The sequence below is a fragment of the Heterodontus francisci genome, chromosome 5 (genome assembly GCF_036365525.1).
Source record: "Heterodontus francisci isolate sHetFra1 chromosome 5, sHetFra1.hap1, whole genome shotgun sequence".
Lineage (NCBI taxonomy): Eukaryota > Metazoa > Chordata > Chondrichthyes > Heterodontiformes > Heterodontidae > Heterodontus > Heterodontus francisci.
Window position 1 is genome coordinate 90,090,129 of NC_090375.1, and position 25,715 is coordinate 90,115,843.

The 25,715-nt window shown below is 43.0% G+C and overlaps 1 protein-coding gene across 8 annotated transcripts in view; it reads left to right on the top strand.

The window, feature by feature from the left end:
• The window catches only part of LOC137369955 (protein EFR3 homolog A-like), a 325,373-nt gene that overhangs the window by 233,367 nt on the left and 66,291 nt on the right, over positions 1–25,715 (top strand). For all 8 annotated transcript variants that reach the window (XM_068031744.1, XM_068031747.1, XM_068031748.1 and 5 more), the window contains one exon: positions 16,431–16,482. In XM_068031744.1, the coding sequence (XP_067887845.1) occupies positions 16,431–16,482 (52 nt within the window). The remainder of the gene's footprint in view (positions 1–16,430; positions 16,483–25,715) is intronic.

The window sequence follows — 25,715 nt, forward strand, 5'->3', positions numbered from 1 at the left end:
GTAGCACGTAATAGACTAATGAATAAGATCAGAGCATGCAAAGTCATGAAATAAGTTTTATAATCGATAGCTAGCTGGTGGCAAGACAGAAAGCATAGGTGTAAATGGTAGTTATTTAGAGTGTCAGAAGGTGAGAAGTGGGGTCTCATGAGAATCAGTGCTGGGACGACTGTTCACAATTTATATTAATGGTTTAGACTTTGGAATCAAGAACACAATTTCTAAATTTGCAGATGACACCAAACTGGGGAGGGGTGGGATTGTCAATACTGTGGAGGACAGCATCAAATTACAAGACATTCATAAATTTGCAGAATAGGCATATAATTGGCAAATTAAATTCAACATAGTTAAGTGTGAGGTATTACATTTTGATAAGAAAAATTAGATCTCATATTGCTTGGAAAATAATCTAAATGATTCTAGAAGAATCAAAATGAGCAAAAGGAACTGGGAGTACAGATACATAAATCACAAAAAGTTGTGACACAGGTCCATAAAGTCAGAACAAAAGCAAACCGAGTACGAAGGTTTATTTGTAGAGTGATAAAATTGAAAAGTAAAGATGTTAAGCTAAACTTGTATTGAACCTTTGTTAGATCACAATTGGAGTACTGTATAAAGTTATGGGTACCATATTATGGAAAAGATATAGAGGCACTGGAGAGGGTGCAACAAGTATTTACATGGATGATTCCTGAACTGCAAGGTTATACCGATCGGAAGGATGACAGGCTAGTGGTCTCTTGAAAAGGGAAACCTAAGGCATGACCAAATAGAGGACTTCAATTTTTTTTTTATTCTTTCATGGGATGTTGGCATCAATGGCAAAGCCAGCATTTGTTGCCCATCCCAAATTGCCCTTGAAAAGGTGGTGATGAGCCGCCACCTTGAACCGCTGCAGTCTTGTGGTGTAGGTACACCCGCAGTGTTGTTCGGGAGTTCCAGAATTTTGACCCAGTGACAACGAAGGAACGGCGACTTGATTCCAAGTCAGGATGGTGTTTGAATTGGAGGGGAACCTGCAGGCAGTGGTGCTCCCATGCATCTGCTGCCCTTGTCCTAGGTGATAGAGGTTGCGGGTTTGGAAGGTGCTGTTGAAGGAGACATAGTGAGCTGCTGCAGTGCATTTTGTAGACGGTTTTGGTAAAGTAGATAGAGAGTGTTTCCACTTGTGTGGAAGAGGTCATCAATATAAGATGTTAACCAAGAAATCGAATGGGGAATTCAAAGGAAATATCTCTACCTAGAAAGTGGTGAGAATGTAGAACTCACTACCAAAGGGAATAGTTGAGATGAATAGTATTGATGCATCTAATGGGAAACTAGATAAGCATATGAGGGAGAAGAGAAAATATTCTGATAGTTCGATGAGGAAGGGTGGGAGGAGGCTCAAGTGGAGCATTGGTTGAGTAGAACACTTATTTCTGTGCTGTGTATAATCTGCTTAATATGTTCATATGAAAAAGATCCTTGAAAAGATGGAACAGGGTCTTGTGCAGCAAAATAGTGCTGTTACAAAATTCTGTTCCTTCCAAGGTTTTTGTGTTTTCATCCTCCAATTGATAACAGTAACTGCTTGAAAAAAAGACTCTGATCCAGCTGCTCCTGAGCTTTTTGTGTGGTGTAATGCTGGGTAAGTGTCAAGATCTGAAAAGTTTGCCTGTCTTTGCTCGATACAATAGCTGTAGACTGATCTTGCCACATGCCATCCAAGTGAGTTTTTTTTTTAGACAGTGAGGTACAACGTGTCCTGTTTCTAGCAAACTCCCTGCTCACTTTTCTTTTAAAAAGGTTGCAATTTATCCCATTGTATTGAAATTACAAAGTAATTTTCTTAGCTAATATGGGTGGAGAGACTTGTCCAATAACCAATTTAGAGTTTATTCAGTAAGCAACTGAGACATACAAATAGGATTCTAGGTTTTTTACTGATCTGTCCTGAATTAATTGATCCTGTCTGGGACAATGGTAGGGATGGTGCAAATGTTTTGTACAAGAAATGGAAATGTGAGCCAGGATTCCTACTCCTGATTTCTAGTCAGCAATCCTTATGAGATAAGAAATAGCAAAGTTAAGAAGTCACTTGCAGAAGTAGTTTAAAGCTTCCCTAACAATAACTACACTGTAGGACGGAGTATGCAGAAAGAAAACATGGGGGCTTGTAAGAAAAGTACTGCAATGATAATGGGGGATTTCGATCTACATATATAGATTGGACGAATCAGATTGGCAAAGTTAGCCTGGAAGTTGGGTCCATAGGGTGTTTTCGAGACAATTTCTTAGAGCAGCGCATTCTAGAGTCAACCAGAGAACAGAAGAGAAAATATTCTGATAGTTCGATAGCTAGACCTGATAATGTGCGATGACACAGGATTAATTAATGACTTCAAAGTGAAGGAGCCTCTAGGTAGCAGTGATCATAATGTGATTAAATTTCTCATTCAGTTTGAAGGTGAGAAGAGTCAGTCTAAGACTAATGTTTTAAATTTAAATAAAGGCAATTACAAGGGTAAGAAGGCAGAGCTGACTAACGAGAACTGAGAAATTAGGTTAATGGGTAGGACTGTAGAGGTGCAGTGGCAGATATTTAAGGAGATAGTACACAAAACTCAGCAAAGATACATTCTAGTGAGAGAACCTCTAGAAGAAGGATGCACCATCCATGCCTAACTAAGGAAGTTAAAGGTAGTATCAAATTGAAACAAAAAGCGTACAATACTGCAAAGATTATTGGTAGCTCAGAAGATTGTACAGAAATTAGAAACCAAAGAATAACTTAAAATGGGGAGAAATTAGAGCATGAGAGAAAGCTAGCTGCAAATATAAAAAGAGTTTCTACCAGTATTTAAAAGGTGAAAGAATAACTGAGCATTGATCCCTTAGAGGGTGAGACTGGGGAATTAATAATGGGAAATAAGGAAATGGTGAAGCGTTGAACAGATATCTTGTGTCTGTCCTCACTGTAGAAGACACAAATAACATCCCAGAAATACTTGTAAATCATGACGTGAAAGGGAGGGAGGAAATTAAAACAATTAGAATCACCAGGGAAAGGGTACTGAGAAAACTATTAGAAATAAAGGCTGACAAATCCCGAGGACTTGATGGTCTGAATCCTAAGGTCTTAAAAGAAGTGGCTGCTGAGATAGTAGATGCATTGGTTGTAATTTTCCAAAACTCCTTAGATTTTGGAAAGGTCCCATCAGATTGGAAAATAGTGCATGTAACTCCTGTATTCACGAAAGGAGGGAGACCGGAAACCCTGTAGGCCAATTAGCCTGACATCTGTCATTGGGAAAATGCGAGAATCTATTATTAAGGAGGTTATAGCAGAAAATCTGCAATCAGGCAGAGTCAACATGGTTTTGTGAAGCGGAAATCATGTTTGACTAATTTATTAGAGTTCTTTGAGGAAGTAACAAGCAGCATGGATAAAGGCGAACCTGTAGATGTGGTGTACCTGGATTTCCAAAGGCATTTCCTAAGGTGCCAAATCAAAGGTTACTACACAAAATAAAAGCTCATGGTGTAGGGAGTAACATATTAGCATGGATAGAGGAATAAAAACAGGAAGGGCTTGTAATACTCAGCAGGTAAGGCAGCATCTGCGGAGAGAAGCAGAGTTAATGTTTCAGGTCTGTGACCTTTCAACAGAACAACTTTTCTGCTTCTCTCTCCACAGATGCTGCCTGACCCGCTGAGTATTTCCAGCACTTTGTTTTTATTTCAAATTTCAAGCATCTGCAGTATTTTGCTTTTATATTATCATGGCTAGAGAATTGGTTAACTAACAGGAAACAGAGAGTAGTGATAAATGGGGCATTTTCAGTTTGGCAAGCTGTAATTAGTGGAGTGCCACAGGGACCAGTGCTGGGGCCTCGACTGTTTACAATCTATATCAGTGTCTTGGATGAAGGGACCGACGTATGGTTGCTAAATTTACTCTTGACATAAAGATAGGTAGGAAAGTAAGTTGTGAAGAGGGTATAAGGAGTCTGCAAAGGTATATAGATAGATTAAGTGAATGGACAGAGATTTGACAGATGGTGTATAATGAGGGAAAATGTGAACTTGTCCACTTTGGCAGGAACAATGGAAAAGCAGTATATCATTAAAATAGCGAGAGATTGTAGACCTCTGTGATACCAGAAAAGCATAGAAAAATGACGGCACAGAAAAAGGCCACAACCACCTCTTTCCCCCCCCCCCCCTCCCCCAAACCCCCTCTCTCTTTCCTCCACCCCCCCGCCGCCTCTTTCCTCCACCCCCCCGCCGCCTCTTTCCTCCACCCCCCCCGCCGCCTCTTTCCTCCACCCCCCCGCCGCCTCTTTCCTCCACCCCCCCGCCGCCTCTTTCCTCCACCCCCCCGCCGCCTCTTTCCTCCACCCCCCCGCCGCCTCTTTCCTCCACCCCCCCGCCGCCTCTTTCCTCCACCCCCCCGCCGCCTCTTTCCTCCACCCCCCCGCCGCCTCTTTCCTCCACCCCCCCGCCGCCTCTTTCCTCCACCCCCCCGCCGCCTCTTTCCTCCACCCCCCCGCCGCCTCTTTCCTCCACCCCCCCGCCGCCTCTTTCCTCCACCCCCCCGCCGCCTCTTTCCTCCACCCCCCCGCCGCCTCTTTCCTCCACCCCCCCGCCGCCTCTTTCCTCCACCCCCCCGCCGCCTCTTTCCTCCACCCCCCCGCCGCCTCTTTCCTCCACCCCCCCGCCGCCTCTTTCCTCCACCCCCCCGCCGCCTCTTTCCTCCACCCCCCCGCCGCCTCTTTCCTCCACCCCCCCGCCGCCTCTTTCCTCCACCCCCCCGCCGCCTCTTTCCTCCACCCCCCCGCCGCCTCTTTCCTCCACCCCCCCGCCGCCTCTTTCCTCCACCCCCCCGCCGCCTCTTTCCTCCACCCCCCCCGCCGCCTCTTTCCTCCACCCCCCCGCCGCCTCTTTCCTCCACCCCCCCCGCCGCCTCTTTCCTCCACCCCCCCCGCCGCCTCTTTCCTCCACCCCCCCCGCCGCCTCTTTCCTCCACCCCCCCCGCCGCCTCTTTCCTCCACCCCCCCCGCCGCCTCTTTCCTCCACCCCCCCCCGCCGCCTCTTTCCTCCACCCCCCCCGCCGCCTCTTTCCTCCACCCCCCCCGCCGCCTCTTTCCTCCACCCCCCCCGCCGCCTCTTTCCTCCACCCCCCCCGCCGCCTCTTTCCTCCACCCCCCCGCCGCCTCTTTTTGTCTTCTCAAGAATACTTCTAAGGTTAAAATGGCCTCATATCTTGCCTCTGTTGGGAGACATAGATTATGCTCCCTGTAGTTTTTATTATTTGTTTATGGGATGTGGGCATCACTGGCTGCGCCAGCATTTATTGCCCATCCCTAATTGCCTTGAGAAGGTGGTGGTGAGCTGCTGCCTTGGACCACTGCAGTTCTTGGGGTGTTTGGAAGGGAGTTCCAGGATTTTGACCCTGCCAGCGTGAAGGAGCAGCGATATAGTTCCGATGAAGGGTCACTGACCCGAAACGTTAACTCTGCTTCTCTTTCCACAGATGCTGCCAGACCTGCTGAGTGATTCCAGCATTTCTTGTTTTTATTTAAGATTTCCAGCATCCGCAGTATTTTGCTTTTATTGATATAGTTCCAAGTCTGGATTGTGTATGGCTTGGAGGGGAACTTGCAGGTGGTGGTATTTCCATGCATCTGCTGCCCTTGTCCTTCCAGGTGGTAGAGGTCGCGGTTTTGAAAGGTGCTGTCACAAGAACCTTGGTGAGTTGCTGCAATGCATCTTGTAGATGGTACGCACTGCTGCCGTGGTGAAGGGAGTGAATGTTGAAGTTGGTGGATGGTGTACCAATCAAGCGGGCTGCTTTGTCCTGGTTGGTGTCGAGCTTGAGTGTTGTTGGAGCTGCACCCATCCAATCAAGTGGAGAGTATTCCATCACACTCCTGACTTGTGTAGATGGTGGACAGGCTTTGCAGAGTCAGAAGGTAAGTTACCACAATTCCTCGCCTCTGACCTGCTCTTGTAGCTGCAGCATTTATGTGGCTCAGTGGCATTGCTCAATGGTAACAAGTACAATCAATATCACATTCACAAGCAAAAGAAATAGGGACAACATCCTCACCAAGGGCGCTGACCTACGTTGTATATGGTCTCCCACCAATTACTTTCTCCAGTCTTTTAATTGCTTCTTCCCTTCGTTCGTTGTTTTGTTTCCTCTTAATTAGATGTTTCTGGGGGGTCATCGTTCTTTCTATTACAGATTTGAAATTTAGAGACAAAGGTGGTATAGGGTGTCCAAACTAAGCTACTGCTTTTAATACTTCCCCTTTCATCCCTAGGTTCATTCTTAAGGTGAGGTGAGAGTGACTGCCCTTGACATCGAGGCAGTATTTGACTGAGTATGGCATCAAGGAGCCCTAGCAAAACTGAAGTCAGTGGGAATCGGGAAAAACTCTCCGCTGTTTGGAGTCATACCTAGTGCAAAGGAAGATGGTTGTGGTTGTTGGAAGTCAATCATCTGAGCTCCAGGACATCACTGCAGGAGTTCCTCAGGGTAGTGTCCTAGGCCCAACCATCTTCAGCTGCTTCATCAATGACCTTCCTTCAATCATAAGGTCAGAAGTGGGGGTGTTCGCTAATGATTGCACAATGTTCAGCAACATTCGCGACTGCTCAGATATTGAAGCAGTCCGTGTAGAAATGCAGCAAGACCTGGACAATATCCAGACTTGGGATGATAATTGGTAAGTAACATTCGCGCCACACAAGTGCCAGGCAATGACCATCTCCAACAAGAGAGAATCTAACCATCTCCACTTGACATTCAGTGGCATTATGATCACTGAATCCCCCACTATCAACATCCTAGGGGCTACCATTGACCAGAAACTGAACTGGAGTAGCCAAATAAATACCGTGGCTACAAGAGCAGGTCAGAGGCTAGGAATCCTGTGGCGAGTAACCCATCTCCTGATTCCCCAAAGCCTGTCCACCATCCACAAGGCACAAGTCAGGAGTGTGATGGAATACTCTCCACTTGCCTGGATGGGTGCAACTCCAACAACATTCAAGAAGCTCGACACCATCCAGGACAAAGTAGCCCGCTTGACTGGCACACCATCCACCTTCAACATTCACTCCCTCCACCACCAACACAGTGGCAACAGTGTGTACCATCTACATGATGCACTGCAGCAACGTATCAAGGCTGCTTAGACAGCACCTTCCAAACCCACAACCTCTGCCAACTAGAAGGACAAGGGCAGCAAATGCATGGGAACACCACCACCTGCAAAATACTATCTGGGTGATCTTTGAAGCAGAACATTGGATCCCAACAATTCTTGCAATTGGGGAAAAAATTTTTCCTGTAAAATGGGAACCTTGGTCACTATCAACCTGTAGTGGTCGTCCCCACCGACAGATCACCTCATTCAATAAAATTCTGGCAGCAGTGAGTGCAGTGTTTGATCTACAGGGGAAGGCCTCAATCCACTTGGTAAATTGATCTGTGACAACCAAGGCATACATGCAATTGCCCTCGGGCAGGGGAAAGGGGCCAATAAAGTCGATTTGAAGGTGTGTCCAAGGGCCTTCTCGGGGTGGGGAACTGCGTAAAAGGGCATGATTAGTATTGGCAAGCGGGTTTTGCTGCAGGCATAGCAGACAACGGGACACATTGAAATTGACATCATTCCCTATTGTGGGCCATCAAGCTGTGGCCTGGATCTTGTCTCAGGTGGACTCTGCTGAGTAGTTTCCCCTGGTCAGGTGGGAATAGTAGAGGAAAAGCAACTCCTCACCATACACCAGTGGAATGTACACCATGGGAAGCTTATCTAGGTTGGGCTGATACGTGAGCAGTGGAACCGTGTTAGCTGACAGACTTGACTGTTCGGGTTGCCCAGGCTGAGGGGTGGCAGTGGTTTTTCCTGTTCATGCCAGGCAATGACTGTCGCGTAGGGGCCATACTGTTGCTGGAGTGAACCAAGATCTCTAGGGTTGGAGGATTTTGCAGCTGCAACGGGACTACATCAGTCGGTGTCATCGGATTCCCATTCGCCAGAGAGCACAGCTTCTTTGGCTGCCCTATCGGCTTCTGGATTACCTTTGCTGGGGAATCTTTTTTTTTGTGAGCTGCAACCTTGCCAACATGGCAGGGCTGGGAACGGTTTTTTAGGGCTGCCCATAGCTCCTGTAACCAGGGACCATGAGCTAAATGTTTATCATTCGAGGTTCGGTAGGCATTCCTGTGGTAGAGGGAAGGGCTAGTACAGCATTGATGGCATAGGCACTATCAGAACAAATGTTCACGGACCTATCGGATGTTTCCCTAACAACTATTAATAAAGCAAGAACTTCAGCGAGCTAGTTGGAGTGTCGGGAACAGCGTCATTTGATTACTTTGTCTGGTAATGTCACTGCATCGCCCGTGTGTGGTGCTACTTGCATATGATACGAGGAACCGTCAACATAGATGGCTGGGGCCTCCTGAAGTTGCTTCAGAATGGTGTGCGATCCGAAATTAATAAGGGGCAGCAGACATTTGTGGGGGTTGCCCTCATATGTCAGGAGCTGTAGGAGCAGTGTTGTCAACTTAGGGGTGATGTCAGTGTCCCATTGCAGTAATTCTAAAGTCCTCTCTGAGGAGAGCAGCGAGTCTCCAGACTTCTTTGGAAGTTCAGTGACGTGTGGCGAATGTAAAATTATTTGTTGAAGGTCTATAATGTATGTGAAGTGTTGAACAGCCCAAAACATAGCTAGAAGGTAGCACTCGCATATCAAGTACATAATTTCCGCTCCTTACAGAATCCGCAAGGCATAAGCTATCAGTTGTAGTTTCCCGTTGTGTTATTGACACAGCACAGCAGTCAGGCTCTGGCCTGTAGCTCATACCTCCATACCTTCAGCAAGCAGGTCACTTTCATAACTGCCTGCTTGAGACTCATTACAGCCGTGGGGTGATCCTTTGTCCAGCTGGACTGCACTCCGTCGTCGGGGCCTTTTAAAAGTCCGTACAAAGGCTTCGCGTGTTCGGCAAAATGGTGAATAAAACTTCTGATAGCTGACGAGGCCTAGCAACGATCGGAGAGCAGTTTTTGAGGTAGGGAGCGGAAGTCTTTGGATGATTCCAATTTTGTGAGTGTCTGGACTTGTGCCACAATGGGAGATTGATACTCCTAAAAAGGTAACCTCTTGAAGTAACTGGGCCTTAGGATTTACTTTAAGTGCCAACCGTGTCCGGATTGTTAACAGTTCGTCCAACGGTGACACATGCTCATCCACAGTTGCTGTTGTTAGCAGATCGTCTACATACGGCAAAAGGCATGCAGGCTTAGAGAAACCCTTCAGGGCTGCTGCCATTCATATATGGAAAATTGTCAGAGCATTGTGAAACCCTCGAGTTAAGCAATTTCAAGTATAGCTTTGGTCTTCAAATGTAAAAGCGAACTTGTACCCCCTTCTGACGGGGATACTGCAGAATCCATTTGAAATATCTAAAGTGCAGAAATATTTTGATCCTACCGGCACTTGTGGCAAGCGAGTAGTAGTTTCTCGCACAATTAGGGAGCGTGTCGGGGTCACAGAATTGAGATTATGGTAGTCTATGATTAGCCTGTAACTGCCATATGTTTTTTTTTTAACTGGCTTTGTGAATTGGTCATGAAAGTGCTAGGCCTAACAATGCTCTGTTTAACAAGGAACTGAATTGTGCCCCAGATATCGGGATAACTATCTTTGGGGATGGGGTACTGTTTAACGAAGGAGTGGGAGGTCCGTTCACGGACTCCTCACCTTCCATCCTACCACACTCATGTTTGTTAGTAGCAAAAGCATCCAAGTGTTGCTGAACAGGCTGACACACCTGAGGGTCCCCATGTTTGGGAGGATTGTAGGGGCATGGCATTTTAATGGCAAAGACAGAGTGAGCATCAGAAACTTCAATAAAACTTCAAGTGCCAGACCCAACCAAATGCAATTTCAGTTGTAGTCAATGACAGCTCCGCATTGATTCAAAACGTCAGTTCCTAAAATATCTCGTCCATCAAGCATAGACATTAGCAAAGGTGAAGACAATATGCAGGCGAGACTTCCCAGTCGAAGTTTGGAGGCCTTTCCTATGTAAGCAGTAGTAGCTTTTCCATCAAATCCCGAAAGTGAGAAGCAACCCTTGCCCGCCACCACAAAGCATTCAGGGTGTGTGGGGTATGGACGATCATAATGGCGGATCTGGTGTCAATTAGCATCGTCTGTTGCTGGCTCCCTGGTAGAGCAACTGAAATGACCAGTCGTTCGTTACCGTCATGTCGGAACCCTGCTTCCGACCAAGAGGGGACTTGGCCCCTCCATCCAGACCCCAGTGTCCTTCGAATTTATTTTATCTGTTCAAATCTCAAAAATAATTATGCCCTGGCTTTATGGTTTAACATTTCGAGGTAGCTTCAATATCTCCCCTTCTCAAACACTTTGTCTCAGAAGATAACAAATAACAGACGTCTTCAAAAAGGTAAAGCCTTTAGAACAAATCGTGACTATGCAGTGACATTTGATGTCTGCGGATAAGTTCTTAAATTCTTAAAGCTGCTGGATCTCTTGCTGTTCTTGTATACCAGAATCTATTTGGCCCTGCCCAAGAACCTAATAAGTTAATTTGTCCAAACATATCTGCCAATTTAGAAACTTAAAATTTCATAATTCCCAATATATAAATTTACACTCAGCAATACAAAAGTTGTATGGTGAAATAAATGAAAAAAAAAAGCTGTCAGCAGAAAGGGTTAATTTCTCTGCTTGTTTTCACGGCGGCGAAGCAAAACATTATCAGATTTACGTAACTTTTTTAAAAAAAATGCTTTCCTATTGTTAAAGAACCAAACTCCAATTTCCGAAGAAGGGTCACTGACCCGAAACGTTAACTCTGCTTCTCTTTCCACAGATGCTGCCAGACCTGCTGAGTGATTCCAGCATTTCTTGTTTTTATTTCCAATTTAATCTGTTTTTTTTTTCCAATTCTTTTTAGTATATTTTCTTCAACTTTGCCCAAATTTACCCTTAGAGATTGAAAGCAGCAAAGATCATTGGTAACATTATCATCTTCAAAGGAAAACATTTCTATCAGAGAGGACAGCAACTTAGATAAAAACTCCAATTGTTTCCAAACCTTTTAACGTATTTTTATAAGTCTCTCACCCAAGCATTTTTTTGGTACAACCAAGATGAATAAACAAACAGAATCACCTCAGATATCCCCAATTCCAATTCACACCAATAAACATTTAAAATCCAAAACTGCCAATGTTATATGAGCGAGCCCTATAGCTAGAATTAAAGACTCCTTTGGCGAGATACTTTAGAAGCTCATTGTGGCCAGAAATCAAATTCCAGTTTTCCCAACTTAACAGGGTGGATAACCTTAATAAGTTAAATAAAAGCAAAATAGTGCCGATGCTGGAAATCTGAAATAAAAATAGAAAGTGCTAGAAATATTCAGGTCAGGCAGCATCTGTGGAGAGAGAAGCAGAGTTAACGTTTCAGGCCTGTGACCTTTCATCAGAATAATTTAAACTTCATTCCAACCAGTACATCTTAACTAAACAGAGAACAGAATAGCACGTGCTTTTGCTTAAAAAAAAAATTACGTTATTTGTCTTCCTTCTTCAGATGCCTTTCCAAATGACTGTAATTAAACTAAAGAAAAAGTTGGTTCTCATAGTTAGATAAAATCTTCAACATTGGTACAGCAAAAAGGGTTAAAGGCAGCACTGCAACCTTGCTGCCCTTTAACAGTAGAAAACGGGACAGTTACTTCCCATATCTGTTTTTTTAAAATTCTTTTTCTCCCTTAAACTAATTTCTGATGTTTGCTACTAAAAAACAATCAGTAAGACATGTTTTTAATATAAACTGCAAAAATGTATTAGTTTTTAAACTCTTGTTCAATTAAAGCAGTGTTTAAAAACTTCAAATTGGATTTTTGCCAGACATCTTCAAGACTGAAGCTTTTCTCTTACAAAACAAATTGTTCATTACCTTTTCACTGTTGCAAAACCAACTTTGTAAATGAAAATAAAATAAATACACCAGTATCTTTAATTTAAAATGTAATTCAGTTTTAAGATCCCATTTCTGGGTGGTCAATCTTAAATTGAAATCAACGCACTCAACAATCACATTCACACATTAATTCCAAACAACTTAGAAATATTGATTGAAATACGAAATGCCAAAAATCTGTGTTAATTTCCCATTCCCGAGGCCAAGAAACACACACAGCTTTAATCAATTCACAACCAGAACATGATTCAAGTTTTACACTGTGTACATATATAGACATATAGGCAGAACAAGTAACTAGCTTATGCCTCTAACATGAACAGCCAGACTACAAAGAGTTAATGACATTTTGGCTCTGCAGGAAAAGTACAGGCTTGCATAGATAAGAACAGACATTCATTTGTGGAAGCTTCCAACATCCAAACACAGAAATATTGAAACGCATTCTCTTAAAAACAAAACCTGTCTCACGCACATTCCTTTCTCAAAACAGTTTTGTTTTCGTTGTGGGCTGTTTAACTTATTTTCTTTATCTCTCAGCCAATTTCCTTAACGCAGGATTTTCTTTTATTTTTGAACTGTCTCTGGTATGCCGTGATCCAAACAGCTTTTAGCAAACCAGGGCAGCAGATAGTACCTTGCGCATTCTTAAATAGTGACTTTCATTACGACAGCAACAGGGATTGATGTGCCTTTGGGGGAGTGTATAATAACAGGAACACGGGTGATCGCTTCATCATCAGACGCACAAGCATCCTGATTGTCCTGCCATTCCAAGAGGAGTTTGCCCCCTCTTTTAATGGCAGATATCAGAACTTGTTGCCCACCCAACTTCCCTTTTAGTTCGTAAACTTTTAGCTCATGCTGAGAGTGGTCCGCTTCTCAGCAGCGCTGGTTAAGTTCCACATTCTCCCTAGTACATGTATTCAGTTCTTCCTGCTGCTTCTCACATTTAACCATTAGTGAATTAACCTGTAAGCAAGTAAAGCTTTGTTGCTGCAACATTGCTACATTTTGCTGTTTCTCCATTTCTAAACTCTGGATTTGTTTTTCCAATTGTTTAATCTCCTGATCTTTCTGTGCTCGCAGCTCTTGTAATTGTTGTTTCAATCTCTCTACTTCAGTTTGTTTTTGTTATGTCCAATCATCACTTTTGTAGCAAGTAGCCCTCTTGCTTTGTCTACGTTCAACTTTTTACCATCTATTCTCCTTTGAATAAACGCAACTACTTCGTCGAAGGGAGCTCTCTTTTCCTTTGTTAAACACTGTCAACAAAATCTAGACCTCACTATCTGACAGTTTATCTAATTTCTCTTTGCATGTCGACAGAATGCTATTCTTATTCTTCCCTGACATCTTTTCACTTGCCTTTAACTAACTGGCAGGTTCTACTAATCCCACATCCCTGAGGCTTTCCTGCCCTGGCATGAATGATGGCCGGCAAACACTGCCAAGATTCCTAATCACTAATGCCAAACATTCCAAGTCCTAGTCTAGTCCGATCTGGAGTACTAATTGTAAGATTTTGAACCTTACTGATAATTTGTTCTTGGACCAGACATTAAGAATTCGGACAAGGAAACGCCTAATGTTGCAATATCAGGATGATTTTCTGAGGCTAAAAGCAATGCTTAACAAATCCAAGGCAGTCAATATCCTAGTCCAGACGGCCTTTGCTCTCCACCGGCTCTAATGGCACAGACGACTCGTGACTCCTCTTTTCTTATCTCTCCCTTTGTCATCTTCGAATCTGTGCGCCGAGCCCCTCCAGGTCTGTTTCTACATTATTTGTAGTCAGTGGCTTCTCTTGTGCACTGGTTGGTTCATGCATATTGCTGTTTTGATTAGTCCTGCCATTTCATTTGTAATAGTTCTGATTGTACATTAATCATGATCACACACAAAACAATGTGTACAAGCAGCTCATTATAACCTTGAGGTCCATTAGATCATTTTAATCTATATATTTTCGGCGAGACTTGTCCTGCTTTTTTGTTGCATTTTGATCACAACTTGTTCCATAGTTTTCGATATCTGTTTTCTTTCCCTTTATCTGTTTATTAGTCCACATCACAATGTAATTTTGGTTGACACAAACTGTATAGGCAGCATTTTTTTCAGTAAGGTCAACAGCTAAAATTACTTATTTTCCAAAAGCTTATACAAAATATATATATTATTTATATATATATATAATATATACTTGAAAGAATAAAATTCATAATACAAAAGAAATAAAAAGGCCAGTAAAAATGACAATCCACATTTCTTACAGCATGTTGTCCTGCTGCTTTCCATTATCTTCTTCCTGTGGGTGTGCACAAGATCCGGCATGTTCACTACTCTGCTTTTGGTAGCAATTTTTTGCAGTATACAGATCTTGCAGGTTTTGGATGGACTGTGGAGCAGCACTGCACTTGAGCATCCCTGCATGGTGGCACGGGCTTCATTGTATTTGCACTTTGCTACGGTGGGGGATTTTCTACTTGGGGGTCATATGCCATTGCTAGATAGGGTACCCTTGGTCTCACAACATACATTTGTTTGTTCTATCAGAACTGTTAAATAATGCAGACATTGTGAACTATCGCTTAATGATAACTGCATAATGGGCATTAATGTGCAGAATCATGCTTCTGTGGTTGTATATTTATGAACTAGCACTTCTTCCTGTCAGTGAAGGTTGAAATTGACCACAGGGGTTCCATTTGCAGCTGGATTCTTAGGAAGCCAGTCAGGTGATAAAAGTTCTCCTGCTCTAAATATGGGAACTGCCAAAAGGATTCCCATTGTCCCAACTTGGCTGCAATTTGTACTGCAATCGTAATTGTCAAGACTTCAAGAAAGTGTGTTTACACCACTTTTGCTACTGTTCACTAGTAAACAATCCTGCCAATTATGTAAAGAGAATGAGAAACAGGGCACTTTTTAAAAGTTTCATCTGATCTTCATGTGAATAGGTTGCATTTATTAGTGATTTAGTGGTGATTGACCTTCTCTATGGTAATGGTGGGGGGAATTCCAGGAGTTTGACCCAGCAAGAATACAAGCCCAGCCAAGGTATAATAAGTTTATTTGCATTTTCTCTATTGAGCAACAGGCTTCATATCATATAGCAGTATACCAACAGTCAGCTCAAATTCCTCACGTTAGAATAAACTGGTGGTTAATAATATCCATAAATGTATCAGCCATATCTCCACCACTCAAAGAGAAAAGCATGGGACAGAGCTTGCCTAAATGTACCATGTAACACAATATCAGCCGTTATTACTGAATTTTAATGCAGAAGCTGGTGCTTTCTGGGGTCTGCCATGAAGTCCTGCAGGTTTAAAAGGAAGTAGTCTACATAGATATGAAGATTGATTTCTGCATTAGTCTGCTTCAAACAAATGCAGATCATCAGAGCTCACAAAAGCAACTGGTGAAGATTCAGTTTGCTTTTAAAACCCATTGTTTTCAGGCACGCGCTACTACTGTCCGGCAAAAGTTTGTGTATATTCCCTGCCAAGCTTTTCATTTTTACTTTTTCTAATGAAAATTAAACCCACTGTCAAAGTCATGCACTTAATGGTCTTCCCGGTAATACTCTGTGTGGTGCTGCTGTTCAAGGAGTTAACTTTGTTTTAAATATACTGACTGTAGGGGACATGTGGAAAAATGCTTTTGCATTAACACTCATATTAAACACTACAGCAACATTTCTAAATAAAAATAGCTGTTTTTGTTCACTAAGCTATGTTAAAATTTCTTTGGTTACCTAAATTTAAAAAGTTATGTTAAGTGAATATCATTGAAATCAACATGGAATTTTAAATTGAAATTAATTAACTAACTTTATTTAACAACCCCTTTTGGATGAATTTCGGTATATTGAATAAGTCAATACTGTTGATCCATAAAAATAAAACTTAATTCTTCAAAGGAGACTGCAAGAAAACATCAGGTAGAGTATAACTGCTAGGAGATGAGAATGACAGTGCTGAAATGGTAATAGGGCTAGAAAATTAGTGACATCTGAGAACTCAAATTGTGAAACAAATGGCTTAAAATGCAATAAAATTAAAGGTTAGTTATTGACTGAATGAAATGCTATGGAGATATACTGCCTAATGTCACATTTGCTTTTGATATGCTTTTTTTAAAACAGAAAATAATTTTTTTTTTTAAATTGTGATTTAAAGGTTACTCTATTCTAGAGGGCACATCTTGTCATTTAATTTGCTTTTTAAAATTCAATTTCTGAGCCATGATTATCCCTAGCTCCGTCCATTTGATGCGTAATGTGTTTGGGCACTTTAAAGCAACCTTTTCTGGTGTCTTAAGATACTCGATGATATTTAACATGCAAACCAAATTGCTGTACACAAAAGTTTAAACCCTTGATTTCTTTACAGAGAGCGAGGAACAAGAACCATCCAGGTCATGCTTCTGAGATCGCTACTTATGGTAAGATTTAAATGAAACTCTTCAGGAAAAGTTGAAAAATTACTTTCATGATGACGGTTTAATTAACTTGAACTTTAATTGTTGGTGAAATAATTCTAATCAGTTGTCCAAATAGATTTCATATTTGGTTCTGTGCTTAATGCATTTCAACTCCTAATCATAGAATAACAGATTAACTTGGACATTAATCATAGATTTACCTTTAACTGTTCGAGGAATAATGAACATGTTTTTGAAGTTTTTTTTAATATATTGAAGACTGACAATTTTTGATCTGCTTCCTCAATTCTGCTTCATATGTAGAAATTTACAGAAATTCTTTTTGTGCCCACTTTGTAGGGCAGGAACTATATCAACCAATTTCTATAAAAGCCTGTACCTTCAAAGCTCACATGATCTTAGCAAAAATATGAGCCATGCAAAAAAAAAATCAGAATACAGTTGTAACATACAATTTTCAGCATATGTCTGAAAACATAATCTTAATGTTTAATGTCATGGAATGGTTGCAAACTGTTAACAGGCACAAGGAGAAGCAATCCTAGGTGAGGTAAGTTAAGTGTGTATGTATTTGTGTTATTGATGCAGCAATCTATATATTTTCCTAAAACTCTTGCATACAGCATGCACTTTCTGTTCACAAACCTTTTTTCCTGTTTTGGTGATTTTTTTTCTGGGTCTACTTTTGACTCTGCCCTTCTGAAGTTGCTTACAAGTGTTCTTCATGTATGTACACTGCTGGGGGAACACCAAAGTTTATACAACACCAAAAACATCCATTATCCACTACTTTTTTTCTGTCCTTTATTTTCCATGTTGCCAAATTCCTTTTAATACAGTGTGCCTTAATTTTAACAACAAGACTCCTATATGGCGTCTTATCACATGCCATTTAAGATTCTACTGACATGGCATGTCCTACTTTTTTTTTTAGAGATACATCACTGAAACAGGCCCTTCGGCCCACCGAGTCTGTGCCGACCAACAACCACCCATTTATACTAACCCTACAGTAATCCCATATTCACTACCGCCTACCTACACTAGGGGCAATTTACAACAGCCAATTTACCTATCACCTGCAAGTCTTTGGTGGTGGGAGGAAACCGGAGCACCCGGCGAAAACCCACGCGGTCACAGGGAGAACTTGCAAACTCCGCACAGGCAGTACCCAGAATTGAACCCGGGTCCCTGGAGCTGTGAGGCTGAGGTGCTAACCACTGCGCCACTGTGCCGCCCCAATATTGTTAATCTTAATATTGTTATTTCCACCAAGAAATCCTACATTTGTTAGAGAGAACTTAACTTTTAAAAATCCTGCTGGCTGTCCTTAATTAGCATACATTTTTCTGTTACAGATTCTAAAGCTTGATGCACAACTAATATGAGGCTGCCTGGTCTATAGTTAACTTGTTTATCCCTTTCTCCCTTTTTGACCAGAGGTGTAACATTGGCAACCATCCAACTGGCAAAACTTCCACATCATATCCAAGGATGCTTGCATGATTATACTGAAGAGCCTCCATCAGAGCATGGTGCTTTTTCTACTTGAGTTCCATATCAATTTTTTTTTATTCATTTGTGGGATGTGGGTGTCGTTGGCTAGGCCGGCATTTATTGTGCATCCCAAATTGCCCTTGAGAAGGTGGTGGCAAGCTGCCTTCTTGAACCACTGCAGTCCTTGAGGTGTAGGTACACAAACAGTGCTGTTAGGAAGGGAGTTCCAGGATTTTGACCCAGTGACAGTGAAGGAACGGCGATATAGTTCCAAGTCAGGATGGTGTGTGACTTGGAGGGAAACTTGAAGGTGGTGATGTTCCCATGCATCTGCTGCCCTTGTCCTTCTAGGTGATAAAAGTCACAGGTTTGGAAGGTGCTGTCGAAGGAGCCTTGGTGAGTTGCTGCAGTGCATCTTGTATATGGTACACATTGCTGCCACTGTGCGTCTGTGATAAGAACAAGGAAAATTACAGCACAGGAACAGGCCCTTCGGCCCTCCAAGCCTACGCCAATCCAAATCCTCTATCTAAACCTGTCGCCTATTTTCTAAGGGTCTGTATCTCTTTACTTCCTGCCCATTCATGTATCTGTCTAGATACATCTTAAAAGACGCTATCGTGCCCGCGTCTACCACCTCCCCTGGCAATGCGTTCCATGCACCCACCACCCTCTGCGTAAAGAACTTTCCACGCATATTCCCCCTAAACTTTTCCCCTTTCACTTTGAACTCGTGTCCCCTTGTAATTGAATCCCCCACTCTGGGGAAAAAGCTTCTTGCTATCCACCCTGTCTATACCTCTCATGATTTTGTACACCTCAATCAGGTCCCCCTTCAACCTCCGTCTTTCTAATGAAAATAATCCTAATCTATTCAACCTCTCTTCATAGCTAGCACCCTCCATACCAGGCAACATCCTGGTGAACCTCCTCTGCACCCTCTCCAAAGCATCCACATCCTTTTGGTAATGTGGCGACCAGAACTGCACGCAGTATTCCAAATGTGGCCGAACCAAAGTCCTATACAACTGTAACATGACCTGCCAACTCTTGTACTCGATACCCCGTCCGATGAAGGAAAGCATGCCGTATGCCTTCTTGACCACTCTATTGACCTGCGTTGCCACCTTCAGGGAACAATGGACCTGAACACCCAAATCTCTCTGCACATCAATTTTCCCCAGGACTTTTCCATTTACTGTTTACTGCTGAAGGGAGTGAATGTTGAACGTGGTGGATGGGGTGCCAGTCAAGTAGGCTGCTTTGTTCTAGATGGTGCCAAGCTTCTTGAGTGTTGTTGGAGCTGCACCCATCCAGGCAAATGGAGTGTATCCATCACACTCCTGACTTGTGCCTTGTAGATGGTGGACAGGCTTTGGGGGATCAGGAAGTGAGTTACTCGCTGCAGAATTCCTAGCCTTTGACCTGCTCTTGTCGCCACAGCATTTATGTGGCTGGTCCAGTTCAGTTTCTGGTCGATGGTGACCCCCCAGGATGCTGATAGGGGATTCAGCAATGGTAATGCCATGAAACATCAAGGGGAGATGGTTAGATTCTCTCTGGTTTGAGATGGTCATTGCCTGACACTTGTGTGGCACGAATGTTACTTGCACTTATCAGCCCATGCCTGGATATTGTCCAGGTCTTGCTGCATCTGGACACAGGCTGCTTCAGTATCTGAGGAGTTGCAAATGGTGCTGAACATTGTGCAATCATCAGCAAACATCCCCAGTTCTGACATTATGATGGAGAGAAGGTCATTGATAAAGCAACTGAAGATGGATGGCAGCAGAGAGCAGTCAGAACTGTGTGGGAACGTCTAGACCTGGGAGCGGATAAATTCAGCACGAGGCTCGGGGCCTTCACTTACCTTCCGGGAGCGGAGAGAGGTCCAGGTGAGCCGGAGTTTTGAAAAAAAGAAGGAAAAAAGTCAACAATAACATCATAGGAAAGCTGCAAGGTGATTGGTTGGTGAGTAACTGCTGTTAGGGAATAACTCTAAATAGCTGGGTAAGTGACCAAAGCCAAGAGAAAGTTCTACAGTTTTTCTTTAATATAGTAGGTAGTTTTTTTTTAGGGAATCAAGGTCCCTAATGTAAATAATCTAATTTTTGGGTAATTTAAGGGAGTAAGTTAAGGGTAATTAAGCGCGCCAAAAGGAACAGAGTCGGAGACCAGAGAGAGAGAGAAAACAGAAACAGTGGCGAGAGCCAGAACAGTGGACCTGCTTGACCAACAAAAATCGAAGTGTGACGTCACAGGAGAGTTGGTAAGTGATTAGTGGGCATTTCGTCCGTGTCTCTTTTTTGTCTTGGCCAAGTGATTAAAATCAGATGTCATTACAGGTTAAGCCTACACTTAAATAATTCATTTTTTAAAATATTGAGATACAAATTAATTAATTAAATAGAACAGAGATGGCTGGGCAGGTGATGTGTTGCAGCTGTAGTATGTGGGAACTGGTCGACGCCGATGCGATCCACAGTGACAACATCTGCAGCAAGTGTTGGCTGCTCGAGGACCTTCGGCTCAGAGTTGATGAGTTGGAGTCCGAGCTGCGGACACTGCGACACATCAGGGAGGGGGAGAGTTACCTGGACACTGTGTTTCAGGAGACAGTCACACCCCTTAGATTAATTACATCAAATTTGGACCGTGGTCAGGGACAGGAGGGTGTGACTGCGAGTGAGGCAGGTATGGGGATCCAGAATTTGGCTTTGGAGGAGCCTCAGTCAGTGCCCTTATCCAATATATACGAGGTTCTTGCTCCTAGTGTGGCCGAGGGCACAGACTGCAGGGAGGATGAGCAAATTGACTACAGCACTGTGGTTCAGAGCGCCATTCAAGTGGAGGGTGAAAACAGAAATGTAGTATTAATAGAGGATAGCATAGTTAGGGGAATAGATACTGTTCTCTGCAGCAAAGATAGAGAGTCCCGAAGGCTTTGTTGCCTACCTGGTGCCAAGGTTAAGGACATCGCTTCTGGGCTGGAGAGGAACTTGGAGTGAGAGGGGAAGGATCCAGTTGTCGTGGTCCACATAGGTACCAATGACATAGGTAGGACTTAAAAAGGAGCTTCTGCTGAAGGACTATGAGCAGCTCGGGGCTAAATTTAAAAAGCAGAACCACAAAGGTAATAATCTCCAGATTACTACCTGAGCCATGTGCAAATTGACATATGGTAAATAAGATTATAGAGGTAAATGCGTGGCTCAAAGATTGGTGTGGGAGAAATGGCTTCCAATTCATGGAACACTAGCACCAGTATTGGGGAAAGAAAGAGCTGTTCCATTGGGATCGGCTTCACTTAAACCATGCTGGGACCAGTGTCCTGGCGAATCGTATAACTAGGGTTGTAGATAAGGCTTTAAACTAAAGAGTGGGGGGAGGGTTCAATTGAAGGGAAGTTTAAAAAGTTGAAAAGTAATGAGAGAGCAGAGGTGCAGGGTAGTGAAGGGGCATATATTAATCAGAGTGTGGCAGGAAGGGACAGAGAATACAAACGTAAGAGTACAGCAGAAATTAGAACCAGCGTAGGTAAAAATGTTAAAATGGCAAAGCTTAAGGCTCTTTATCTCAATGCACATAGCATTTGTAACAAGTTGGATGAGCTGACGGCACAAATGGAAATAAATGAATATGATTTGATAGCTATCACAGAGACGTGGTTGCAGGATGACCAGGACTGGAAACTCAATGTTCAAGGATATTCGACTTTCCGGAAGAATAGGCAGAAAGAAAAGGAGGTGGGGTAGCTTTGTTAATAAATGAAGGGATCAGTGCAGTTGTGAGTAATGATATAGATGTAATAGATCGTGATGTAGAATCAGTTTGGGTGGAAATAAGGAATAGCAAGGGAAAGAAATCGCAGGTGGGAGTGGTCTATAGGCCCCCGAGGAGTTGCCTCTCTGTAGGACAAAGTATTAATCAGCAAATAATGGAGGCATGTAAGAAGGGCACTACAATTATCATGGGTGATTTTAATCTGCATATAGACTGGACAAATCAAATTGGCAAGGGTAACATGGAAGATGAATTTGTCGAGTGCATCAGGGATTGTTTCTTAGAACAATACACTGCAGAACCTACCCGGGAACAGGCTATTTTAGATTTGGTAATGAGGTAGAATTAATAAGAGATCTCGTAGTTAAGGATCCTCTAGGGGGAAGGGATTATAGCATGGTAGAATTTCAAATTCAGTTTGAGGGTGAGCAACTCGGGTCTCAAACCAGTGTCTTCAACTTAAACAAGGGCAATTACAGAAGTAGGAAGAAAGAGTCATCTAAAGCAGGCTGGAAAAATAGACTGAAGGGAAAGTCAGTAGATCAGCAGTGGCAGACTTTTAAGCAGATATTTCATAACACTCAACAAACATTTATTCCGGTCCAATGAGAACGATGAACCACCTGTGGATAACAAAGGAAGTTAAGGAGAGTATCAAATCAAAAACAAAGGTGTACATTGCGGCGAAAGCTAGTGGTAGGCCAGAGGATTGGGAATTTTTTAGGAACCAGCTGCAGATGACTAAAAAACTAATAAAGAGGGAGAAAATTGATTGAGAGTAAATTGGCAAGAAATATAAAAACAAACAGTAAGAGCTTCTATGGGTATATAAAAAGGAATAGAGTAGCTAAAGTAAGTGTGGGACCCTTAGACGATGAGACTGGGGAATTAATAACACGGAACAGGGAAATGTCAGATAATTTAAACCAATATGTTGCATGTAAACATCCCAAAAATAATAGATGAGCAAGGTGTAAATGGGAGGGAGGAATTTGTCACAATCTCTATCACGAGGGAAAAGTTGCTGGACAAACTGGGACTAAAGACAGACAAGTCGCCAGGACCTGATGGCCTGCATCCAAGGGTTTTAAAGGAAGTGGCTGCAGAGATAGTGGAGGCATTGGTCATAATATACCAAAACTCACTGGATTCCGGCAGGGTACCAGCGGATTGGAAAACCGCTAATGTGACACCCATATTCAAGAAAGGAGGGAGACAGAAAACAGGAAACTATAGACCAGTTAGCTTAACATCTGTCATTGGGAAAATGCTATAGAGTCCATTATTAAGGAAGAAATAGCAGGACATTTAGAAAAACATAATGTAATCAAACAGAGCCAACATGGTTTTATGAAAGGGAAATTATGTTTGACAAATTTGTTAGAGTTCTTTGAGGATATAACAAGCAGAGTGGATAAAGGGGAACCAGTAGATGTAGTGTATTTGGATTTTAAGAAGGCGTTCGATAAGGTGCCACATAAAAGGTTATTGCACAAAATAAGAGCTCAGGGTATTGGGGGTAATGTGTTGGCATGGATTGAGGATTGGCTAACACACAGAAGGCAGAGAGTCGGGATGAATGGGTCTATTTCAGGTTGGAAAGCTGTAACTAGTGGGGTGCCACAAGGATCAGTCCTAGAGACTCAACTATTTACTATCTATATTAATGACCTGGAGGAAGGGACAGAGTGTAGTGTATCCAGACTTGCTGACGATACAAAAATAGGTGGGACGGCATGTTGTGATGAGGATTGCAAAGCGATATAGATAGGTTAATTGAGTGGGCAAGAACCTGGCAGATGGAGTTCAATATGGGAAAGTGTGAGGTCATCTACTTTGGTAGGAAGAATAAAAAGGCAGATTATTATTTAGATGGAGAAAGACTACAAAATACTGCAGTACAGAGGGATCTGGGTGTTCTTGTACATGAAACACAAAAAGTTAGCATGCAGGTGCAGCAAGTAATTTGGAACGCAAATGGAATTTTGGCTTTTATTGCTAGGGGGTTAGAGTTTAAAAATAGGGAAGTCTTGTTACAACTGTGCAGGGTGTTGGTGAGGCCACACCTGGAGTAATATGTAGTTTTGGTCTCCATATTTAAGGAAGGATATGTTGGCATTGGAGGCAGTTCAGAAATGGTTCACTAGGCTGATTCTTGGGATGAAGGGGTTGTCTTATCAAGAACGGCTGAACAGGTTAGGCCTTTACTCATTGGTTTAGAAGAATGAGAGGTGATCTTATTGAAACATATAAAATTCTAAGGGGGCTTGACAGGGTAGATGTTGAGAATATGTTTCCACTGGTGGGGGAATCTCGGACTAGGGGACATAGTTACAGAATAAGGGGGCACACATTTAAAACTGAGATTCAAAGGAATTTCTTCTCTCAGAGGGTGATGAATCTCTGGAATTCTGTACCTCAAAGAGTTGTGGAAGCTAGATCACTAAATGTATTTAAGGAGGAGGTAGATAGATTTTTGAAATCTCGGAGAGTCAAGGGTTATGCAGAGCAGGCCCGAAAGAGGAGTTGAGGCCTGGGACAGATCAGCCATGATCTTATTGAATGGTGGGGCAGGCTTGAGGGGCTGAATGGCCTACTCCTGCTCCTGTTTCTTATGTTCTTAGGACACTACCATGAGGAACTCCTGCAGTGATGTCCTGGGACTGAGATGATTGACCTCCAGCAACCATAATCATCCTTTGTGCTAGTTATGACTCCAACCAGCGGAGAGTTTTCCCCCTGATTCCCATTGACTCCAGTTTTGCTGGGGCTCCTTAATGCCATACTCAGTCAAATGCTGCCTTGATGTCAAGGGCAATCACACTCATCTCACCTCACTTCTTGAGTTCAGCTGTTTTGTCCATGTTTGGACCAAGGCTGTAATGAAGTCAGGAGCTGAGTGGCCCTGGCGGAACCCAAACTGAGCATCAGTGAGCAGGTTATTGCTTAGCAAGTGCCGCTTGATAACACTGTCAACGACCCCTTCCATCACTTTGCTGATGATCGAGAGTAGACTGAGGGCAGTAATTGGCCGGGTTGGATTTGTGCTGCTTTTTGTGGACAGGACATATTTGGGCAATTTTCAACATTCCATGGTAGATGCCAGTATTGTCGTTGTACTGGAACAGCTAGGTTAAGGAACGGCTAGTTCTGGAGCACAATTCTTCAGTACTATTGCTAGAATGTTGTCAGAGCCCATAGCCTTTGCAGTATCCATTGCCTTCAGTTGATTCTTGATATCACGTGAAATAAATCGGATTGACTGAAGACTGGCATCTGTGATGCTGGGGATCTCAGGAAGAGGCCAAGATGGATCATCCACTCGGCACTTCTGGCTTCAGCCTTGTCTTTTGCACTGATGTGCTGGGCTCCCCCATTGTTAAGGATGGGGATATTTGTGGAGCCGCCTCCTCCTGTCAGTTGTTTAGTTGCCCACCACCATTCACGACTGGATGCAGCAGGACTGCAGTGCTTAGATCTGATCTGTTGGTTGTGGGATCGCTTAGCCCTGTCTATCGCATGCTGCTTCCGCTGTTTGGCATGCAAGTAGTCCTGTGTTATAGCTTCACCAGGCTGGCACCTGTATATTCTGCATTAAATCCAAAGTTTTAAACATGTACAGGAACTGGAAAATTAACTGGCTAAGTGAAAAGTATAGGAGCTCTGTCTTGATGTTGTTTATGCTTCATGCAGTACAGTTGCATTGTAAATCAATTTTTATAATTAGAATTAGAACATTACAGCGCAGTACAGGCCCTTCGGCCCTCGATGTTGCGCCGACCTGTGAAACCATCTGACCTACACTATTCCATTTTCATCCATATGTCTATCCAATGACCACTTAAATGCCCTTAAAGTTGGCGCGTTTACTACTGTTGCAGGCAGGGCGTTCCACGCCCCTACTACTCTCTGAGTAAAGAAACTACCTCTGACATCTGTCCTATATCTATCAC